General features: G+C 34.9%; 1 protein-coding gene across 2 annotated transcripts in view; it reads left to right on the forward strand.

Moving 5' to 3' along the window:
* fam172a (family with sequence similarity 172 member A) overlaps positions 1-24,170 on the forward strand; it is a 212,820-nt gene that overhangs the window by 7,475 nt on the left and 181,175 nt on the right. For both annotated transcript variants that reach the window (XM_051110089.1, XM_051110090.1), the window contains exons 4-6: positions 899-999; positions 21,753-21,818; positions 23,004-23,195. In XM_051110089.1, the coding sequence (XP_050966046.1) occupies positions 899-999; positions 21,753-21,818; positions 23,004-23,195 (359 nt within the window). The remainder of the gene's footprint in view (positions 1-898; positions 1,000-21,752; positions 21,819-23,003; positions 23,196-24,170) is intronic.

The following is a 24,170-nucleotide window of genomic DNA, read 5'->3' on the forward strand; positions in this document are numbered from 1 at the left end:
AGCCGCACTCACGCACGTGCACGCTCTCAGATCTCTGGTGGCTTGAGGTACAGTGGCGGAGAGAGCGCTATTGCAGCACCAGCTGTCTGAGGAAGGCCTGCCAGACGTCCCAGAAGGCCGAAGTAAGGGGGACAGGAGAAGCGTTAGCCGTTCGCAGGCCTTGTACCTGCCAGATGGGGGGACGCCAGCCAAACGTATTTAATTGCGTGAAGGGGAATGATGCACATCAAGCAGGCCTGAGGTTCTGAACTGAAGGTCACAGCCTGACAGGTAGAATGACTTCTGCAGGCTGTGTGTGGACTATGGGCGGCTCTCAAGGCCGTCAATGCAGAAGTGTTTCGTTGGATCTGCTCACTGAGAATAGCTTTGGCTGAGGTGTTTGATGCTTCTCAAACTGCAGGTGCAAAATGGTTGGTAAATGTGAAGGTAAAGAGTGATTCACTTGAGTTCAAGCCTGCCAATGTTGTGCCCTTGCTGTGAAAACAATGAGGCTTTCATGTGCCTGATGGCCAATCAAAACCATCTTACTGTTATGTTGGAAAACATTCTTTTCTTGTTGGCTCACAAAGGATTTGGCTGCATGCCTTCCCTCATGCTCCACTTCAAGATACTCTCCACTAATATTGTCCACAATATTCCCTTCATGTGCGGCTGAAGTGGAACTGTGGGAGAAATGTTATAGGGAGGTTAAAGATAATAAAATGAATAGTGTCCAGTCTCAGACCCAAGAAGGAAATGCCCCCTCAAACTTTACAGTCTTTCCTAATGAGTTACAACCTGTTTGTTTATGGAAGACCACTTACACTGACCAAATTTAGGTATTCTTAAGCTTTTAAATACATCATTTATTACAAAAATATACAGTTTTGTGTGTGTGTGTTTTTTTTCTTTTCTGTAGATGGTCAGTTGAGACACATACAAACAGGGGAGCCGTTTGTCTTCAACTATAAGGAGGACCTGCATAGATGGAACCAGAAAAGATATGAAGCGCTGGGGGAGGTAATGTTGATCATTTAAAAACTTTTTTATGTGAAAATGTGGTATTTTTAACTTTGTAGATAGATTTGGGAAATAAAATATGCATTAATTCAATAGTATAGAACAGAGTACCTTTCAAATGTTTGGGCTCAGTAAGATACCCCCCACACACACACACACACACTTAAAAAAAAAAAAAAAAAAAAAGTGTTTATTCAGCAAGGATGCGTTAAATTTACCAGAAGTGGTATTTATAATGTTACAAAAGATGGAAAGATTTCAAATAAGTGTTTTTGATGAACTTTATATTCATTGTATAATCCTGAAAAAAATGATTTGGTTTCCACAAAATTATGAATCAGCACAACTGTTTTCAAAATTGATAATAATAAGAAATGTACTTAACTGAACACGAATTTAACATTCAGGTTAACCTTTACCAAAAGAAGTTACATTTTAAATTATATTATATTATATTATATTATAAAAAATTGCAAATAAAAAACACAGGAAAAAAAATGTAATATTGTGAAATATTATAATGTTTTTCTATTTTAATATACATTAAAATCAAGATTTGGTCTGGTGATCAAAGCTGAATTTTCATTCAGCGTCACATGATCCTTCAGAAATCATTTTAATATGCTGATTTATTATCAGTGCTTGAAAGAGTTGTGCTGCTAGCTATATATACAGTATATATATATATATATATATATATATATATATTGGAACCTGTGATTAGTTTTTTTCAGCATTCTTAAATGGATAAAAAGTAAAAAAGAACAGCATTTATTTAAATCTTTTCTAACAATATACACTACCAGAAATTAATACTTTTATTCAACAAGGATGTGTTAAATTGACAAAAAAAAACCTGATAGTAAAGACTTATATTGTTTGAAAAGATTTCTATTTTGAAAAAAAAGCTGTTCTTTTTAACTTTTTATTTATCAAAGAATCCTGAAAAACATAGCAAAGGTTCCAAAAAATATTTGGCAGCACAACTGTTGCCAGCATAGATAATTTAAAAATCAGCATATTAGAATGATTTCTGAAGAATCATGTGACACTTAAAACTGGAGTAATGGCTGATGAAATTTCAGCTTTAAATCACATGAATAAATTATATTTTAAAGTATATTCAAATAGAAAGTATTATTTTATATTGTAATAACATTTCGCAATATTCCCTGTATTTTTGGACAAATAAATGCAGCATTGATGAGTATAAGATACTTTTTCAAAAAAAAAAGTCTTACTGATCACAAAATTTGAATGGCTATGGTGGTGTATTGATATTTGAGTAGGCCACTATTTGTGTTATTCAAGTCATTTTCAGGTGTGAACGCTGTCTTTCTGATACATTATAGACCATCTTTCTTCTTTTTTTTGTTGTTGTTGAGTTTAGTCTGAGTGAGCTATGCTGTGCTCTGATTTACAGCACTCTCACTGTTCACACCTTCACGCTTTACCAACCACTACTGCTTCCAACCCCCTTCCACTGTCACGCTCCGGGGCTATGTGCATGTTGTAAGGTTTAAAAGTGTTGATTGTTCATATTTTGATGTGTATCGCATGTTGGCTTATTAGACTGCGTGTGTACTTGTGTTGTGCCTTTAGGAAAGTTTCTTTTTCTGCTGTAGCCTGCATGTGGCTTTTAAGTTCAAATGCAGTTCACTGAGTCTTAAGTTAATTTGTGCTTTGTGTTAACATGCACTTAATTATCTTTGTTAATTTACATCTGTATTCTTTGGCTTTATTTGTAGTGTGTATTCGTTTGATGTTCAAAGGAAAGAGATTGACTCTTTTAGGATAATGTGAGCGTTTTATGTATGTGGCTAAAAATTTTAAGTTTCAGAGCAGAACAGAGGGTGACCAGATTTCATGAACTTCTCTAGAGTGAATTCAAAATGGAGTGGAAGTGAAAGCAGGTTGGATTTTGTGATATTGTTTTGAATTTTAAAGGATTTGGCTGAGCAGGATAAGAAGTTTTTGTGATGTATGTGTGCAATATAGATGCATGTGATATCAAATCACTGGTGTGGTGCCTAATATTAAAGTATTGTTTGTGGTAGCCTACATTCATTAAACAGGCTAGAAAGAAAATAGTAATACCTTATCTCTTAAGTCATGTGTAGCTACCCTGCAAAATAGATTGCAGGGTAGCTGCACATGATAAACCATGCTTGTTTGTTGTTGTGAAACTTTGCATATGTGTATATATGTATATATATTGAGACGGAGGCGTGAGGACTGCAGCTGATAGAATAGCACGATCAAAAATCGTCACATCGCACACTTCTAATATATAACATTATATATCGTGCCTGATTGTGCGAATACTGTTAAAACACACAAGGCTTACATATAAAAACAGTTGCTTATGTCTAAAGTGAAAGTAAACAATTGAAAGAAAAACGGATGTGTATATTAGATTCGTGCAGCTCTTAAAGGGACAGCAGACGAATTATACTAAACATGCTGCCGCTTGTCATTAAAGGGATAGTTTACCCAAAAATTATAATTCTGTCGTTATTTACTTACATGTTGTCCCAAACATGTATTAATTTCTTTCTTGTGCTAAACGCAAGATAAGATATTTTGAAGAATGTCGGTAACCAAACAGTGACCCATTGAATTTAATAATAGAAATTATTAAATAGATAATGTTCAACAAGAAACTCATTCAGGTTTAACACAACCTGAGAGTGAGTAAATTACATTAAAAGATACAACACTATGACAGAAATGAAAGACAGATGACAGAATTTAAATTTTTGGGTGAACTATTTTTTTAATTTTAATAAAACAACAAAAAACAAAGAGAAAAATCACTCACCGCTCTTGACTAAAGAACTTTAATACAGTTGCTTTATTAAACACATCAATGTACAATTGATGTATGTAGCGTATAAGTATATAGTGTTTCACTTTTTATATTAATTAATTCAGTTTCCTGAATGCTACTGCTAAATACATCTTCTGTATCTGAAAAATAAAGCACTGTTTGTTTCATTTGTGTTATCTTTATTTGTAATGTATATCTTTGCTCTTATTTTTTAATAACAAAGATAAAATAATGGCAGAGATTTCTATCTTCGCTCACTTTGACCTATATATCTGGCATTTTTTGTTATCTTGAGAGGGTTTGTTTTTAAAAAAGGGAAATTAGTTTGCCTGTACTGCTCAGTCAACTTGCAAAATAGTAAAGCCAACATGACAAAGAATCGTGATAAAATCGTGAATTGTGATATGATATTTTTGCCGTATCGCCCACCCCTAATATACATATTTATATGGCTCCTGTTTCATATTTTTCAACTAAACCAAATCTAATATTACTTTCAGGATTTGGATCTAAAATTTACTATAACTGTCAGGTAAGTCACTGACAAAGTTACCCCTACAAATCTGGCACACTTTACCCCGCACATACTTTATATTTACATTTTAAATGTATAGTAATTTGTCATTCAGTTGAATTTTATAACAATTTGTTACATTTAATTCAACAACTTTATTTTATTTTATTTTATTTTATTTTAATTTTTATTTTATTCTGACAATTGAACTTTACATCCAAGTGTAGAAAATGCTATTACACTGGTCTTGTTAAAAATTTGAAATGGAGGCCAGATTTCAGATTTCTTAAAAAAAAAAAAAAAAAAACAGTATTAATTAAAAGATAAATACAGTATTAATAATTAGAATAATTTTAAGAAAATTAGACCTATTTCTCTCTTTGAATGCTTGTTTAATGTTTTTCTACATTATAAAGAAATGCAGAGTAAAAATAAAAATAAAAAAATTGAGCCATTGATTGTTTTTGATTATTTTGAGAATGCATTCAGCGGCCAGTGAGAATGTAGTACTCTCAGCTCTGTTAAACATGCATCACCATATCTGTTTTTCCCCTGCAGTCAGCACAGAATGTGACAGAAGTGTGTAAATTCAGTGCGGTTCTAGCCATAATGCATACGGAGGCCAGATTCAGCAGAAAACTTGATTTCTTGCTCTGACTGTCTCTGTCTTGTGTCTGTGAATGCCACTATTGGTGGTGTGTGTCCCTGTGTTCCAGCGTTCTCAGATTTGAGAGTGTGAATGTGGGGTACAGAAGTGGGCGAGAGTCTTTGTGAGACTGGAGGCAGCACCAGATGTCCAATTTGCACTTCAGCCGGGCCTGAATGAGCTGCTGGACCACAGGTTTACCCTGACAGGTTCACTGAGAGAGAGAGAGAGAGAGAAAAAGACTCAGGCAAAAGCATCTCAGCCCATAAGGTTTGATGATCATTATTGGCAAAGCAGTACAAAATATGCAGTAAACAAATTAAGCTAAATGAAATTAAATTGAATGACAAATTATTATACATTTAAAATGTAAATATACAATATTTGTGGGGTAAAATGTGCCAGATGTGTAAGGGAAACTGTGTCAGTGACTTACCTGATAGTTACAGTGTGTTTTAGATCCAAATCCTGAAAGTAATATTAGATTGGTTTTGTTGAAAAATATGAAACACAAGCCAGATTTCTTCAAAGAATGCAAGGAAGCTTTGGCAAAGAGAAACTCGGCTTTCAAAGAAAACGATCAAGGATTTTCCCCACAAAGTAACGCATTGAAGAAGTTGCTTCAAAAAAAGTTGGTGAAGTACGAAGAGTAACGTTTCATATTTTCTTGCAACCTTGATAGTTGAAGTGAGGAATAATAATAATGTAGTTTATTCAGTCTAGTAATTTTTTCTTTTTTCATTTACTATCAAGAATTTTCAATTTATAGGATACATTAGGCATAGCATAATTTATAATTAGGCATAGTCATTTTACAAAAATGAAAATTCTGTCATCATTTACTCACCTTGTTGTTATTTCTTTCTTCTGTGGAGCATAAAAAGAAGATATTTTGAGACATTGGTGTCCAAACAGCATTGGACCTCATTGACTTTTAAAAGAAATATGTTTATACTAATTTGTATTTCTTAAAATTTATATTGTTTAATACACTTTTTTATTTATTTTGTTTTATTTTATTTTACTTTGTACATAATTTGTCCATCATCTAATTGGGTGTAAAAATGCTTAAACAGTGTTTGTTCTGAACACTGTCTTTGAACATCCAATGCCTGTGTATTGCAGTTTGGTTTCAGATTCTCAACTGCAGATCTCCAGCATCTTCGAATGCAATCTACACACACATAGATGCAGGAGCTGGAGGCAAACTGAAACTCAGGGTCATTCACTATCACTCCATTATCTGTTTCTACAGTCAGCTTCTTCACTGTTCTTCTCCTCTGTCTTCGTATCACTGTGGGACCATCATTAGGGGGTGTGCAGAAGTGTTAGATCATTGGCTGGTTTGCTTCACTGAACACTGGCAAGTGGTTTGCCTTAGAGGGGTGTGTGTTTGTATCACCATGTTAGCTGGGGAGGGAGGGGGACAGCGTAGATGGGGGGCTTCAGATGCTCTGCGTGCATATAATTAAGTTTTTTTTTTCTAAAATTGTACGCAAGCATTTCTCAATGTGTCTTTCCTATCAGTATCAGGTGTCTGTTGCCTTTTGCGAATGTGTGTCTCTCTCTCAGTATATGCGAGTGTTTTGTTTTGTGTGTTTACCTGGCCATTTTGTTGACCTCCCTGCCAGTACAACGCTGTTTATGCATTCATACTTTGTGTCTGACGGCGTGTGAGTTTGTGTGTGGGTGGCAGGTACTGTGTGGGTCCGTGTTGGTATGTTCACAGTGGGCGGAGGGTCATGAACGTTACCTTGCGCACACACGCACGCACGGAGAGAGTGTGTGTGGAGGGCTGTAAGTGACTGTTCTCAGCGCTAGGTGACACAGTGTGGGCTCGACTCCAGATGGGAGAGCATTAAGCTGTTAATAAATGAGGATCTTTCTCTGCATCTGTGGAATGACAGACATACAGTATTCTAATGAAGAAGAGCTGCCCAGATGGCTTGATTTCATAGATAACTCCCCTCTTTCTCACATTTTATACTGATTGGCTTTATATTGTGAGTGTGTGAGAGAAACATTGACTCAGAGGGAGTTTTTTGTTTTTTTTTTAATTGAAAGGACATCGGACAGTGACATAAGATGTAAAAAAATGAGTGAAAGTCATGTTACTGCAAATGTTACAGCTGTTTCATTATGTAAGGATACGTAAATACACTTTTATGTCCTACACAACACAGTACACAAGAACATTGCTGTTTTAGAGTGACTGCAGGCCCACGCAGCAGCATCAGTCATGCTTGTTTTGTTTTTATGTTAAGAACAGCTCCCTTTAAAAGTACAGCAAAATGGCTGCTGTTGATTTAGGAACCGTTGCTTCCTCAAAGGTTGACTTATTTGATGTTCCTCCACCAGCTGCAAGAGATAAAACCACTAGTTGTGTTTACAGAGATATGCTATTCTAACTAAAGCATTAACATTTGTTTTCGTTGATTGAAGTGAAGCTGAAATAAAATAAAATATCAATATTGGGTAAATAAAAAAATGTAGAAATGTTGCCTTGACAACTAACTGAGGTAAAATAAGTTTAAAGTAATAAAATTATTAATAAGTTTGACGTAAAATAAGTTTGAAGTACTAAAATTACAATTAAGTTCAAAGTTCTAAAATAACGAATGAGTTTGAAGTACTAAAATTACTAGTAAGTTCAAAGTACTAAAATTACTAAGTTTGAAGTAATAAATTACTAATAAGTTTGAACTACTAAAATTACTATTAAGTTCAAAGTACTAAAATAACGAATACGTTTGAACTACTAAAATTACTAAGTTCGAAGTACTAAAATTACTAAGTTTGAACTACTAAAATTACTAATAAGTTTGAACTACTAAAATTACTATTAAGTTCAAAGAACTAAAATTACTAAGCTCGAAGTACTAAAATTCATAAGTTTGAACTACTAAAATTACTATTAAGTTTAAAAAATAAAGTTTAATTTACAAAAACCACTGGACTAAAACATACTTACACAAGACGTAAACACCTTCATCAGTTTTTGGTGCACAGGAAGTAACTAATTTATAGACACAAAGAAGTCACATGATCTAAACCACATGACAGATGTTAGTCCAATAAAGATGTTGCTCCAGCAGCTTAAACTGGTGTCCCCCCGCCCCCGCCTATTAGGGGGAGCCAGTTGGTTTATCTGTAAATAAATGTTCTCAAAACAGCATTGTATGCTGAGGACAGATGATGTCTCAGTCCCCCACCTCTGTTTAAAGAAGGTCGCTCTACTTTCACATAGATGGCCTCCTTGACGCCTCAAACCATCCATCCTCTCTGTCCAAAATGTAAACATCTTGATCCTTAAAACTATGTTGCGGGGGCGGGGGACACCAGTTTAAGCTGCTGGAAAATCTTCTCTGGCACACAATAAACATCTGTCATGTGGTTTAATCATGTGACTATAAATTGCCAGAGTAAAACAACTGATTGTTTGGATGAACACTGAAACGTACTAAAATGGATGAATGAATCTTCACAGACATATTAAGTTTAAAGTACTAAAATAACGAATAAGTTCGAAGTACTAAAATTACTAATAAGTTTGAACTACTAAAATTACTAAGTTCAAAGTACTAAAATTCATAATAAGTTTGAACTACTAAAATCACTGTTAAGTTCAAAGTACTAAAATTCATAATAAGTTTGAACTACTAAAATCACTGTTAAGTTCAAAGTACTAAAATTACTAATAAGTTCAAAGTGCTACAATTGCTAATATGTTTGAAATACTAAAATTACTAAGTTTAAAATAAAATAAGTTTGGAATACTAAAATTACTAATAAGTTTGAAGCTAAATAAGTTTGAAATACTAAAATTACTAATAAGTTTGAAGTAAAATAAGTTTGAAATACTAAAATTACTAATAAGTTCAAAGTGCTACAATTGCTAATATGTTTGAAATACTAAAATTACTAAGTTTAAATTAAAATAAGTTTGGAATACTAAATTTACTAATAAGTTTAAAGCAAAATAAGTTTGAAATACTAAAATTACTAAAGTTTGAAGTACTAAAATTACTAGTAAGTTTGAAGTGAAATAAGTTTGAAGTACTAAAATTACTAAGTTCAAAGTGCTACAATTACTAATAAGTTTGAAGTACTAAAATTACTGTTTAAAAATAAGTTTTTGAAGTAAAATAAGTTTAAAGTACTAAAATTACTAATAAATTCAAAGTACTAAAGTTTGAAGTACTAAAATGACTAATACATTTGAAGTAAAATATGTTTAAAGTACTAAAATTACTAATAAATTCGAAGTACTAAAGTTTGAGGTACTAAAATGACTAATAAGTTTGAAGTAAAATAAGTTTGAAATACTAAAATTACAAAGTTTAAAGTAAAAAAGTTTGAAGTACTAAATTTACTAATAAGTTTAAAGCAAAATAAGTTTGAAATACTAAAATTACTAATAAGTTTGAAGTACTAAAATTACTAGTAAGTTTGAAGTGAAATAAGTTTGAAGTGCTACAATTACTAATAAGTTTGAAGTACTAAAATTACTACGTTTAAAAAATAAGTTTGAAATACTAAAATTACTAATAAATTTGAAGTGCAATATCAGTATTTTATCTTCTGAGTTATGTTGTGGTAAAAATAGCCACAGGTAGCGCCATTAGCTCACAGAGTGCAAGCGTTTCATGCCATTGAGATAATGGCACCCCTTCAGGCCAAAATATGTATAAGACATATATTTTTTTTTAAATAACATAAATCTTTAATGGGTTTACTACTACGCATTTTGGTAAGATACATCATTTATGTTATATGAAGCCATACAAGTCTTAATACCCAGATTTCCCTTTAAAAAATGTGAGTTGCATGGAGCATATGGAGCAGAATCTTCATTTTCAGAGAAATAGCATGATAAGACATGTTGATTTAACTATTATAAAGACTGTCAGCTGCCTTTTTTAGGTCTTAAAAGATTTTAAATGCCTGTGAATGTTGCTTCATGTTGTCTTTAATGATTTGAATGGCACAACAGACAGAAGAATCACACAGAAACCTTATGGGACTTTCTTCCTCTGACAACAGTAGAAAGTTAAATGTTTAAAAAAAGGAAGAAGAAAACAAGAAAAGGGGAGTCCAACCAAGCTGTTTCATTTCTCAACCCTCTCTTGTCATGAATCAGCATTCACATCTCCCTCTTTTCTCAACCTTGTGTTTGCGTGTTTGTGTTTTGGGGATTTGTCTTTTCTTCATGTATTCTTTATTCCTTCCTTTTAATCTATTGGTAATTCCCCACTCTTCCCTGTGCCGTCACTCCATCCGTGTACCGTCCTCTCACTCACTGTCATTATCCAAACAGCTTTGAAGTGATTCATTCATTCTGCCCTGCCTGAGTAACTCTAAAAGACTCTGATCTGAAGTCAGTATACAGCAGCCAAGACAAACACGTCTTGTAGTATTGATTACCCTTCACTGTCCGGAGTCCAGTCGGCTCATTAGTCCGGGTCAGACCGGGACCACCTGATAAGCACCTGTCCTCATTTTTCAATTCCCCCCGGGATTCCTATCACGCAAGAGGTCAAAGTTTCATATGACGCTTGTCTTTTTTTCCATGTGGAACACAAATGTCTCATCACCGGAGCGCTGAGGTCAGCCGGACGGGGGAGATTGAGTCCTAATACCTCCGTTGTGGGAGGTCTGCGGATTTTTTCCTCTTTTCTCTGGCTTTATCGCTTTCCCTGACTTATTCAGTTCATCTGGGGGCCCGCGGACCCCCTCCTCCTTATTTGAAGAGGATTCTTGCCGCATGGGAGTTTACAAACAGATCAACTTTCTTAGACAACAGTGCACTTCATTAAGACCCTCAGCTGTGTGTGTCCACCTTATCGCTTGCCCACCCAGACGACATGCTCTGGTCAAGGCCACCATGGCGTCTCTGCCTTTCTCTCGTCTCTTTCCGTCCGTTCCTCCCACGCTCTCTCTTTTCTCAGCTGTGGCGTCGTGCGTGAGCTGGCAGAGGACGGTGTCTGTGGGAGGATTAGCGTGACCCCCCTCGGTCTCATATGCTCTGTCTCTTCGCCGCTCCCCTGCAGATCCCCCTGCTAAGGCTCTTCCTTCCTCTCTGATCCTCTAGATCCTGGCCGCCACATCAGCAGCCCATAAACAAACCCCCTTATGGAGTTGGAGCCTGGAGCTGACCCTGTGTGGTCATCCATTGTCCTATTTGAGACCCATATCATTGGCAGATGAGACGTGGCTGTATTTATGTATCTTATATGGGGGGGCTCCAGCAGTGCGACATGTGGTTTAGTGTTTTGTAGGCTTAGAAGAAGTTTGTATGGAATAGAATGGTGAAATAACAGTGAAATTATGCATATAATGGCATTGGCCTCTCAGAAACCCACGTCTGTTGATTGCTGTCTGAGTTTTACATTTACACAGAAAATTTGCACACAAATCGGTGGAATTCTATGCAATGTTTTGGTAGGATTATATAATAATGAATCAAATTTTGCTGTACTAATAAGTCATAGTGTAAAATGCAAATACAATAATGACCTACACCTTAAAATAATTTGTAACCTGGCTGCCTTAAAATTTTAAGTTCAGTCAACTCAAAAAAAAAGTTTATTCAACCTGAAATGTTAAATTATACTAAGTGACAACTTAGATATTTGATTTGAATCAACTTAAAATTTTAAGGCAGCTGGGTTACTTACCCATCTGTTGAGTTTAGCAAACACAAATATCTAAGTTGTTACTTAGTACAACTTAACATTTCAAGTTGACTAAACTTATTTTAGTTGACTGAACTTAAAATTCAGTCAAAGGCAACAGGGGAACAAATTATTTTAAGATGACTCAACAAATTGTGTTTTTTATTTTTTACAGTGTACTGAGCTGACATGGGGTGAGATTCAGAAAAAATCTTATATATTTAGCTTTTTAGGCTAAATGATTGGTTTTCTAGGGTTTATTTTGCATTATTGTGTCAAATTCTGCAGATTGGTTACCTGACTGTATAATATAATATAATATAATATAATATAATATAATATAATACATTGTATGGGTCAAAATTATAGATTTTTCTTTTATGCCAAAAATCATTAGGATGTTAAGTAAAGATCATGTTCCATGAAGATATTTAGTAAATTTCCTACCGTAAATATATCAAAACTTAATTTGATTAGTAATATGCATTGCTAAGAATTTCATTTGGACAGATTTAAAGGCGATTTTCTCTATTTTTGCACCCCCTGATTCCAAATATCAGTGGAAAGCTTATTTATTCAGCTTTTATATGATGTATAAATCTAAAAAAAATTGACCCTTATGACTGGTTTTGTGGTCCAGGGTCACATATAATATAATATAATATAATATAATATAATTACAATCCAATAAATAATGTTTTGAATTGGTTCCTAGCATAATTGTGTTATGAATTATATGAAATTACAATTACAGTTTAAATGTTTGGGGTCAGTAAGATTTATTTATTTATGTATTTATTTATAATTTATTAATACTTTTGCTCAGTAAGGGAACATTAACTTGATCAAAAATTGTAGTTAAGATATTTCTAATGTTAAAAAAGATTTCAAACAAATGTTTTTTTTTTTTTTTATGTTTTCGAAAAGCTTGATATCCAGCTTGTTATTCAATTTCTTTTTATAAAGGAAACAAATGTGAAGAGAAGGTTAAACATTTAATGAAAGAAAAAATATTTTTCTAGCAAATGTAAGTGCATTCCTAAAAATAAAAAAAAAAAAAAAAAAAAAAGTAGTTATTTTTTATGTATGTATTTAGATAAATTTGTTATGCTGGGCCAAAAACTTGTATGAAGGTTAAAGAACATAAGTGCACTGTAGAGAAAGAGCTGAAAAGGAAATATCCAAATAATTTTGAAAATGTGTGATATGACCATTTTAAACGGAGAGAGTTCCAAACATGTATTGTTAGCTGGAGGAAATGTAACTGTACAGTAGGAAAAGCCAAGGGGCAATAATATTGTGAATGACGGGTGTTTGATTTTTGTGCATTGTCTCCTGTGGTACTCTCTGGCTGTGGATTCCGATCTACCATTAGCTTTGTGTTTTTTCATTCCAATTCAAATAAAAACCCCTCATTCTGGGTCTTCATTTGGTGCACGCTTTACATGACAACACTTCTCTCTAGCGGGTCTGTGATCACCACCCTCATCACGTTTAGAGGGGGAGGTGAGGAGCACTTAGCGTTCTTACCTGCAGGGTTTTCATTATCAGACTAATAAGACAATATTAATTATGCGACAGCACTGTGCTCTAATTACAATGACAGGCGATTGTGCTCTCCTCTCCATGTCAATTTATCTATAGGAGGGCAGCGAAGGCAAACACTAATATTCCATATGATTATTTAGGATATTAACTGTGAGAATTGATTCTCTGTTTCTCGCTATATTGGCCTGGGGGAGCTCCCTCAGAGACCGCTAGTGACATGCAGATAGTTTGAACTGTTGAGGTTCAGCAATTTTGATTGCTTCACCTGTGAGGGATGTATGAAGGAATGAACTATGTGAACCCGTTGTTCCCACCACCGAACATACGCTTTGTATGAATTCTGCTCACGGGGTGTTCTGTGAGTCTGGGGGCAAAAAGTTAAACCTGTGAAAATAATCTTGTCTGAATACTGCACAAATAATGCATGAACTATTCAAAGTTGTTTTGTGAAGAGAGAAAAATAGCCCAGAGCTGCTCAGGGATTGTTTGGGGCATTTCTCAAGCTCTCAGTGATGTGAACTGTACAAACTCTGCATGAGTTCTAGAAAAGTCATATTTCGTTGTCTCCTTTTCATAAAATATGATGTTTTTTGTAAAAAGACATTAGTATAAATTAAAAGACAGCAAGACAAGACTGTAGCTGCTTTTTCTAGCTCTTTTCGTTCAAGTTGTTTGGAGTATGAGCACAAATGAGGAAAAAAAGACTGAATGTTTTCAAGCATTCAGATGGACTTGTCTTTAAAAAAAAATTTGTAGAGTGATTAACAAGTGCTTAACCTCAGTCAATCTCTAAATATTTTTAAAGACAAAGCTATTTTTCTATGTTCCCTGCAACTAAAAATTAATTTCCTAAAGAGTCCATGAAGTCAGCACTAGCTCTGATTTGTCTTTGGTTCCCACAGACCAATTTTGGTTTAAATGGAAATACGATATTACCATGTCTCTTTGTCCTTTAGTTGTTCAGTTGAAACCAATGTTATATGCGGACTATATTTAATATACTAACTGCCTATTGAATGTTTTTGTGTGAAAAATGTAAAGCATTCTGTTTTCCCTACAAGTTAAATTAACATGTACTACGTTGTGTAGTATGTAATCAAAGAAAAAAGCATCATGGTTTCCACATAAATATTAATGTCTGCTGAGGACCAAAGCATATTAGAATGAACAGTTATGTCTGGTTCTCAAATCTAATTGGCAGATAAGAATGCGATATTCTAGTGATTTCGGAACTCCAGTTGTTTCACTGTTCTTATCACTCCACTTGTAGCATTTCTCACAGCGAGTGTCATGGCGGATGCCCATATCCATTATAATTTTATAAATAATATTGTTTTTGTGTCACGGAATGTTGTTTTAGTTGGAGTTTTTAGGTGGGAATATACTAGGGGGTGGGAATCTTTTGGTACCTCACGATTCGATTCAAGACAATTCTTGGGGTCACGATTTGATTAAAAATCAATTCATGATCTTTTGATATATATATATTTTTTTAAATCATGATTCCCAATTTTTCCTCAGCTTTTTTGTGCATACTGGACATCAAACGCACCAGTATTTTAATACAAAACACACTATGGGTAGTCCTGATTCAGTAAATCAGTGTTTGCTTTTAACTATTAACTTACTAATAAATCTAAAATATTTCACACTTCCCATTAGGAATGTTTCCGAATGCGATCACACTGTGTTCAGGAAAGAAATGACATGTACTATGAAACTCCTAAATACAAGATGGGAGGAAAAAATGTATTTCAATGCTTTCTCTCACAATTATATCATTGGGTAATTATACTGTATACAAACGGCAGGTCACAAGGAGACATTATTGATATGCAGGGCATTAAAACCGCTTTTGAATGCACGTTTGCGTTTCACTTTCACTTTCGAGATTCGTGATCACACAGAGCAACTGTAGACCTACTTACCCCATATTTTTCAAGATTAGATGTATGTCAGTGGTGCTCAGCATCTGCAAATCAATCGCCATCGTCCTATCAGTCATCCTTACTCTGTTTATGTGGTAATTGAAATATATATTATGTAGTCTAATGTAACAGCTAATGCCCCTTTAGTGACTCTGTAGAATGCGTTGTTTGTTTTCCGTCCCTTTCTGAATACTTCCCATAATAACAACAGATCAATAATTAATATAATATTTTTTCAAACACTTGCCCTTGCTGAAAATGGGGCAGGATGTATTTGTTTTTCCTCCTCCATTTTTTTTGGAGGAAATTTGTAAATTGATGTGAATCGCTGAAGGACTGAATCACGATTCATATGTGAATAATTCTCCCCCAACCCCTAGAATATACTTGTTTAGACTTCAAATATGCTTCAAAAGTGGCCGTTCAGCACTCATGAACCTGCCGAGAGCAGCCTTACCTTGGCCAGTTCTTCTGGAATTTGCCGCTGGCTCTCATGTCTGTATTGGTTAAACGTGAGCTATAATTCTTTTTGGATAAATCTAATGGGCAGTCTTTGGTCCCATTATTCTATTATTCTGCCTTTGTATTTTTGAATTGCCTACCAACTTTTATGATGGCTGTTGTTGTTGCTGTTGACTTTTTATGAGTGAGTCATCAGTAGAGACTTTTATATTGAAAGAGACTGAAACAGGGTTGTAAACAAGGAATTTTTTTTTTACATTAAACAACACCTTGTAAGACACAGCTCACAAATGCACTGTGCAGCACTGTCAACGGAAATCACCCTTAACAGATGAAAGGATAGTATAACAAAGATATCGCTTTCCTCAGTGGATATTCAAACTAATTGAAACTAATGTTTTATTGTGAATATGACACTGAGTTGAAGAATGAATGCTGTATCAAGTGCAGGTAATCACACTTGCTCATTCAATCTCTCTCTCATAATAGTCTACATAATAGAGTGACCTTTTAATTCAATATACAATACATTTTCTATGAAGCAACTCAACGTTCCTTCGTTGCTAGTTCTGAACTGACGTTTTCGAATTCGTAATGGAGGCTTGGACTGTCCTGTTAAACTATCAAACTGAGATTTGAATCCATGGAGGAAAGAAAGTAGTTCGCACAAAATATGTTTTTTAAAGACTCTGTTGTTGTTTCTTATGTATTTATACATAAGTCGAACTGTTGTATAAACACAATATCACACTTGTAGCTGTGCAATATGGCTGTATATAGGCACGCTATGATTACCTACAGCCCAATCACAAGCGTTCTGATATACATGCATGTCGCACTACTACTTGTGTGATATTGCTCAAATATAGGTTATTTTAAGTTGTAATACTGTTTCATAATATTTTATTGTTTTGTTCTGTAATATTTTAATGTTTTGTTTCATTGACTGTTCTATTCTGTTCTGCTGGATTTTTGTTGGTGTAGCTATTTAATATAGTACAATTTGTTGTTTATTCATTGTTAAAGGCATTAGTTTACATCATAAATGTGCTATGATTTTGTAATTTTGAGACTGTTTGTGACTGTTTGAGATGAAGCAAAAGAGCAGCAGCCTGTTATTGTACAACAGTAGCAGAATTGCTTTTGAAGCTGAATATGATGCTTGACTCAAATTATCCACTTTACCCCCATACTATCTACTTTCTGCTACCTATATATGGAAGATATAAAATACCGGTATATTGTTGTTCCAACCTGTGATGTTAGCGTGGACAGTCCACTCTCCACTGGCACATGATGAGGGAACATGTTGCACGCATTCACAGGTCTTATCTACAAGACCCCTCACCGTCTTGTCGGACACATATACTCAATCATCTGTGAGAGCGAACGGCCGTGGACCGTCTGGAACAGAACCCACGCACCCTTTCAAGACCCTCTCATTCTCTTCTCTCATATATCAAAAGAGAAGCACCTGAGGCACTGAAGCAATAATGTAGTATAAATGAAATTTCCTGCAAGGCTTATTGATGTCATTAAACACAAGCATATTGCACTTCACAACCATTTTAGTCTTCATCAGAGAGCTTGACATTTAGTGAATTAGGTACTGTTGAGCTGCCTGTGTCTTCTTACCGTCAATGCCGTCGCCGCCTCCGCCACGGTCTGTAGAGATATCCGTCATCTCATTTAGGCCCGCTGACCGCTGACGAGCGCTAATATCCCTTTGCGTTAGCTCATTTGAGCCTAATGTACTTTTGGTGTTTGTAATCAAATAAGCAATAGCTTAGGCTATGCCTTATGGCTTTAAATGAGTATGCAACCATTACGATTGCATTATTACTCTATCTAACAGTTTTGTTTTGTTTTTTTCCACTCTGTGTCATGATTGTGGGTGTGAATTCATATGCACATTTGTTGTATTGACTCTTTGCATATGAAGTCACAGATCATAGTTTGATTGGATTTTTAGTATCTTATTATTAATATATTAAAATTTGATCTAGTCTAAACCAGTGGTTCTCAAATGGTTTACTTTAGGACTTGAGGAGATTTTACACTGAACATCAGTTGTCAACCCTACATAGTTCTGGAATTGTGCATTGTGTAAGTTTTAACTTTGAGGTTTGTTAACTATAATTTGATAATTTTTTTATTGAGATGGGTTCAGATGTTGATTTTACAAACTTGACTTGTCTTTATATTTTTTTGGAAAATGTTTCAGTTTCATTTTCTTCCGACAGTCGTTTACTGCACAAAACAGAATATGTGAACATGGGATGTCAATCTCAAAATAGCCAAAAATAGCCCAGTTAATCGTCTGTTAGTCTATTATTATAAGTGATGTCATATTTAATCTATTCTGAGTCTTTTTTTCTTGCACGGTTTGCTTGTGGTTTACAAGGGCAATTGTGAAATCTTGCCTAGTTTGACTAGCTTTTATATGGGTAAAAAATATAGATTTCTTGTAATCGAGTAATTGTTTCTCATTTTTATGAATCTATATCGATTCTTAAATCCAAAGAATCGATTAGTCTAGTCTGTTTTCAGTTGATGAATGAAACATAGTAGCGCATCTCCTATTCAGTGAATCGCAATAAGCTTTGTGCTTTATTCCTTTTGATATGAAATAGTCTCAGATTTCAAATTCTCTCTATTTTATTACAGTATTGAAACAATAAATACCATTTTGCTGCTGTTTAGTGTGGAATGACAGATCGCTGTAGCGCCTCAGTTCAGAAGATGCAGCACGTGAACTGATCATCTCCTCTTCTTTGATACTAGTTTTAAGGATGAAATAAACATGAATAGAGTTCGAGAGGTATGTTAAAAGAGAGAGTACAACTTAAAATCCGTATCCTGTCTCATGTAATCACTCAGTCAGTGTTTAAACCGCGCAAAGACGTTAATATAACAGCTTGTAAACAATACTGTCAGTATTGTCAAGTGATGTCACATTTACCTCAGAAATAACATATTCGCATTCAGTGAGTGTAAACTTGTTATTCAGCTAGAAAAATGAACTCTACATATATGCAATGGTCGATACTGAATCGAATCGGAAATTGAATCTAATCGCAGGCTTATGAATCAGAATCTTATCAAACTGTGAAATTTATGTCAACCCAGCCCTAGTTAGTTATACATTATCATTTGTATTTTCCATTATTTGTTTCCCCCTCTGCCTGCAACTCTATCAGAACAGACCTGTCAACGATTTTTGGGTCTTGACCCTCCAGTTGAGGACCACTGGTCTAGACATTGTGCATCACACTGACTTCACCCAGCAGCTCAGTTTGACTGCAGATCAAGACCTCACACATTTTGTGACACCAGCACAGCTGACAGTCTCAGCCGTCAGACACGGATCCGACTCCACCACCTTCACGCCTCATTCCAGTGGGGCATCTGTTAGAGCCTCCACCCGGGTGGGCCGTAAAGTCCTCTTGGACTTGGCATAACAGAATGAGCGTGCCCTTAAAGATAAGCCGCGTTACATTGAGGCTGTTCTGCTGACTGTTGCCAGATCACAACCACTATAAAACATCTCATCTTAATTAGCGCATTTGTTATTCGCCTCTTAAAACACTGTAGTTTCAGCTGTTGCAGATCATGAGCTATAGCAAAACACGAAAGAAACGCTCAAAGTTGTTGATGTCACTGAACCATGAAACTTTTGGCCCGGGGTTGAAATTGCACTGTGTACACGTTCTTTAGCAATTTAGCTGCAGGGATAAACATACCTTACATCAACACGCTGTTTGTACTCTAGATTTGCCCCGCTTTAGGCTGACAGCGCCCGTACACTCTGCTCTCTGTGCAGAACAAGTGAAATCCAGACAGTTCCAATTATCTCATTCACTGCGGCTGTCGAGTGTGCAACTGCATGCGCTTTGCATATATGCAAAGTGTGATTGATTCTGATTGTCATAAATAAGAACTGTGTGTGTGTGTTTAAGTCTGTATGGGTTCAGTTTGAGTTGCACTGCAATGTGCTTTGTATGATTATACCAAAAGATAATTCAAACTACACAATAGACCTTTTTCACACACTGTGACGATGCATTTCAACAGTTAATAATTTTAAATGTCTTGTCATTTTTTAATTAATTTATTTATTTATTAGGGGCCAAGAACAAGTTGCAGCTACTGTATCCGTTGGCATTCTTATTCTTCTGGTCCTGAGTCTATGGTAGCAATTTGCGAAGAAGTTATGAAATTTGCCACACTGATAAAGGACAGCACTCAACGTTAACAATAGCAAGTTTGGAGTCTCTAACTCAAACCCTGTAGCGCCACCAACGGTTCAAAGTTGCACATATGTTTATGCTTATAACTTCTGAACTGTGAAGTTTAGACGCAAAATTATTTTTCCTCTGATTTCTTGGCATATGCTGAGTTGAATGCACACCAAAATTTTAAATTCTATGTCACAATTTTTTGCAGTTGTTAATAGTTAGAAAAATCTAGACTTTTATCTAGGTTCGTTTGGTTCATTTGGTCCGGACCAAAAAGGAAAATGATACAGTTGGACCTGATCCGCTTAGCGTTCACACTGTTTTTTTTGACAGTGAAACTAAAGATAACACCCTATGTCTCCACAATGCTTTAGCATATTGAGACCAAACTTGGTGTGTATTATAATAACCATGATCTGAAGCTACAGCGCAGCACCACCTAGTGGTCAGGAGATAAGAAAAATGGCCTTTTTTCGCTTATAAGGTTTGGCCAAATGTTTTGAATGATTTGGCAAAAAATCAATCTTTGTCTTTTTAGATTCGATGCAGCATGCTGAGTCAAACAATACTCAGTTTTCCCTTGTCAGTCAGTTTTGGTCTTGGCTACTTTGAATTTTGTTGTAAAATGCTATATTTTATAAATGCATTGGCATATCGTTGTGCCCTGATAGTACTCAAAAACTTGACAGCACTACCTTGTGGTCAAAAGTTATAATTAAATTTCCGAAAATGATAACAACTTTTAAAGGGGTCATCGAATGCCTATTTTCCACAAGTTGATATTATTCCTTCAGGTCGTAATGAAAAGTCTATAATATACTTTGATGAAAAATTTTCAATCGTAGTGTAAAACAACACTATTTTTACCTTGTCAAAATAAGCTCTGCGAAAATTGCTACTTTGAATGCAAATGAGCTCTGCTCGCCCCGCCCCTCTCTGCTCTCTGTGGAGTGACGAGCTGTGCTTCGAGAGATTGTTTACTTTAGCCACGTTTAGCGCATTTAGCCGTGAAAGTTGCTAACTAGCAGGTTATTAGGAAAGAAAAAGAAACCTTATACTCACTTCTGCTGTAGGTGAAGCTGGATCACGAATGATTTGCGTGAACATAGATGCCTTTATGTAGATCAAAATGATTATTGTTTAACAAATGAACAAATTTGCTGGAATGATGCCAAACTGCCTCTGAGACTGTATCTCTGCAAAGCTTTGTGTTTGGCCCCTAAATTGCTGCTTGCTATATTTTTATTTGATTTCCATTTCCTTTTCACTTTTTCACTTTTTTAAAAATCCTTTATGTACAATTACTCCATTATTCTTTGTGTTATATCACCTTTGCATTAAATACAGAAAACTAGAGAATGCTGATGTGTGAGTATTTATAATACAACATCTGAGGGAGTGAATCTCTCATTATTAACCAACCCCCCGCTCCCTTTTTTGGAAAGTCATTGTAGCACTATCGAGCATTTGTTCTTTTGCTATTAGAGCAATGCAAAATATGCAAAAAAAAATATAGTTGTTGTATACCGTTAATTTTTTATTTTTAATTTGTAAATAATGATGAGTTTGTTTTACATGAAAATACTATTAGCCTTTCTACTTAAATTTTTTGCAGTTAATTCAGCCTGTTACTTGCCATTATTTTTAATTATTTGTGAAATTTCCTAGCTATTTTTTTCTTTCAGCGTACTTTCTGTTCATCACTTAGTTTACCCGTGACGACTTCTGCTTCTGAGAACCCTGAAAATATGAAAAGGGTCCATCCAATATTCCTTAATAACAGTGCTTTTTTTAAAAGTGCTTTTTCCAACTGAAGTTACACTATATTTTACTTTCAAACGAACAGGAAGTGCAGGTCATTTTTGTAAGTTAGTTTGAAAGGCTTATAAGGATTTCTCTCTTGTCTCCTGTAGATCATTACAAAGTATGTTTATCAACTCCTGGAGAACAGCTGCAACCTGAAGAAGGAGATCCTCCCCGTAAGTAATGTCGTTTTTCTTCCTTAATACTTTAGATGCCCACAATTTGAATCTAAACAAAATTATTGTGAAAATTGATGCAGTTGTGCTTGGCATCCTATAAGATTATGGTGGTCTATATTGTGTGAAAACTAAGTTTTAGAATGATACTCTTCAACACTTCTCAACTCTCCAGGAGAAAATTGCATTTGCTCTGATGGTAAGATTGCGTACGCTCAAGGAGATTCCTAAGGTGTGGTCACTGCATTCATATGAGCAATAATGTTATGATTTCTAGTACACTTTTTAAGAGGCGTATCATTAAACTACACATCATTTTTGATAGCGGGTGTTTGCACTTGGTAGACATAGAATTTATGTCCTTTTAAAAGCACTGTAAATTACTCTCCATAAATCACCTGAACAATGCTGGCGCAGGCTTTTATGAGCTGTTTTATTTGTGGAGAGTATTTACCAAATGATGTTCTTGGAGTCTGTATTGTCTTTCAGAGAGTTTCATGGGCAAAGCTACCTGTGACCAACTGCGTTTAATGCTTAATCCATTTATCAAAGTCTATTTTAAAGAAGAGTAGACACAAAATGCATCGTGTTATTTTCAATCGTATGATTTTATGCTCGTCTTACAGTTTGCCACATAACTTATTACCACACGGAAAGCGTACACCATGTAAATGTCAAGACGGATTTGTTGCAATGTAATGAAGTCATCAGACGCAGACAGATAGCAGTCGACTGTTTTCAGCAGCTGGCAGTGTAGCTCAGCATTGAGCGCCGTTCATTAGAAATGATTCCAGGCTCTGACTCACTCCGCTGTTTCTGAGAGTGTCCTGCCCCACTTTAATAAGAGTAAATATAGTTGTTGACACACATCAGGGGATTGAGTTGTCGCACAAACAACACAAAAACACCTTTTATAATCAGATCGTGGTTCACAGAGTTTGCCAAGACTGGCTAAATGATGATGGATGATAGGTTTATAGTTTTACATGGAGTAAAAGTTATAGACCACTTCATTTACTCCAGGCTGTTGAATTAAAGCATTAGTGTGAAAACTTGTTTTGATGTGCACTAGGTATGTTCAGTATTACCAAACTTAACATTTCATTGGCCGGAATCTTGTACCACATCATAATTGGTGACTGGCATCTCAGTTTGATACTAATTGTAATATTTATATTCCTTCAGGTTGATGCAACTGAGGATGAACCGAAAAGCTTTATTTACGTGAGCGAGGATGCCCTCACTAACCCAGAGAAGATCATGGTTCTCATCCAGGGCAGTGGAGTGGTAAGGGCAGGCCAGTGGGCTCGACGCCTCATCATTAATGAAGACCTTGACAGTGGGACGCAGATACCCTTCATTAACCGTGCCAAAGAGGTGGGTTTTATTTTGTCTTCATCATTTTTTCTGCTTCTTTTGTTTTTGTTTAGCGAGGGAAGTATTTAAGCATGATGTATAAGATGATGCTTTCTCTTTTTGCTGTAAAATTGTTCATTGCTTATGTGTTGTGTTGTGTGTGTTCGTATTGTTTATCTAGTCTATCTTGTTCTGAGATCAGTTGTCAGTCAAGTAAAAATGTGGTGACTTTATGTTCAGATTCTGGCAAAAGTTGGAAAAAAAAACCCCAAACAAACTAACTATTTTTTTAAGAAAACGATACCCTCCACTAATATTGGCACCCTTGGTAAATATGAGCAAAGATGGCTGTGAAAATAATTTGCATTGTTTATCTTTTTGATCTTTCATTCAAAAAAAATTCTCAAAATTCTAACCTATCTTTGAAATAAAACAATGGAAAGTGGGGGGAATACTCATTAAGAAATTAATGTTTTTTTCCAATGCATGTTGGCCACAATGATTAGATATTCTTATGAGTAAAATCTAATTATTAAATGGTTTTCAGCACTGATAAAAAAAAAAAAAAACATCATTAATAATTGGAAACCAGTAATAATTAATAATAACTGAGCATCAAGTCAGCATATAACAGTGATTTCTGAGGTATCATGCTGCTAAAAATTCAGCGTTGCCAGCACAAGAATAAATTACATTTAAAAATGGACTAAAATAAAAAAAAAAGAATGAGAAAAAAAGAAAAGGAAAAAAAGAAAGATTTTAAGTTAATTTGTCATAATATTACTGTATTTTTTGAGCATAAGACACTTAAATTATCTTAATTATTTACAACTTTTGACCATTAGTGCATATTTTTATATTTGTGTTGTGTTTTTTATTTTATTTTTTTTGTATTACACATTAAATATATTATAATATACAATATATTAATAAAATTAATAGACATCTATTTCTCTTAATAGATGTCTAATTTGCTGCTTAATAGAGAAGTTCAGC

This window comes from Labeo rohita, chromosome 5 (assembly GCF_022985175.1).
Source record: "Labeo rohita strain BAU-BD-2019 chromosome 5, IGBB_LRoh.1.0, whole genome shotgun sequence".
NCBI lineage: Eukaryota > Metazoa > Chordata > Actinopteri > Cypriniformes > Cyprinidae > Labeo > Labeo rohita.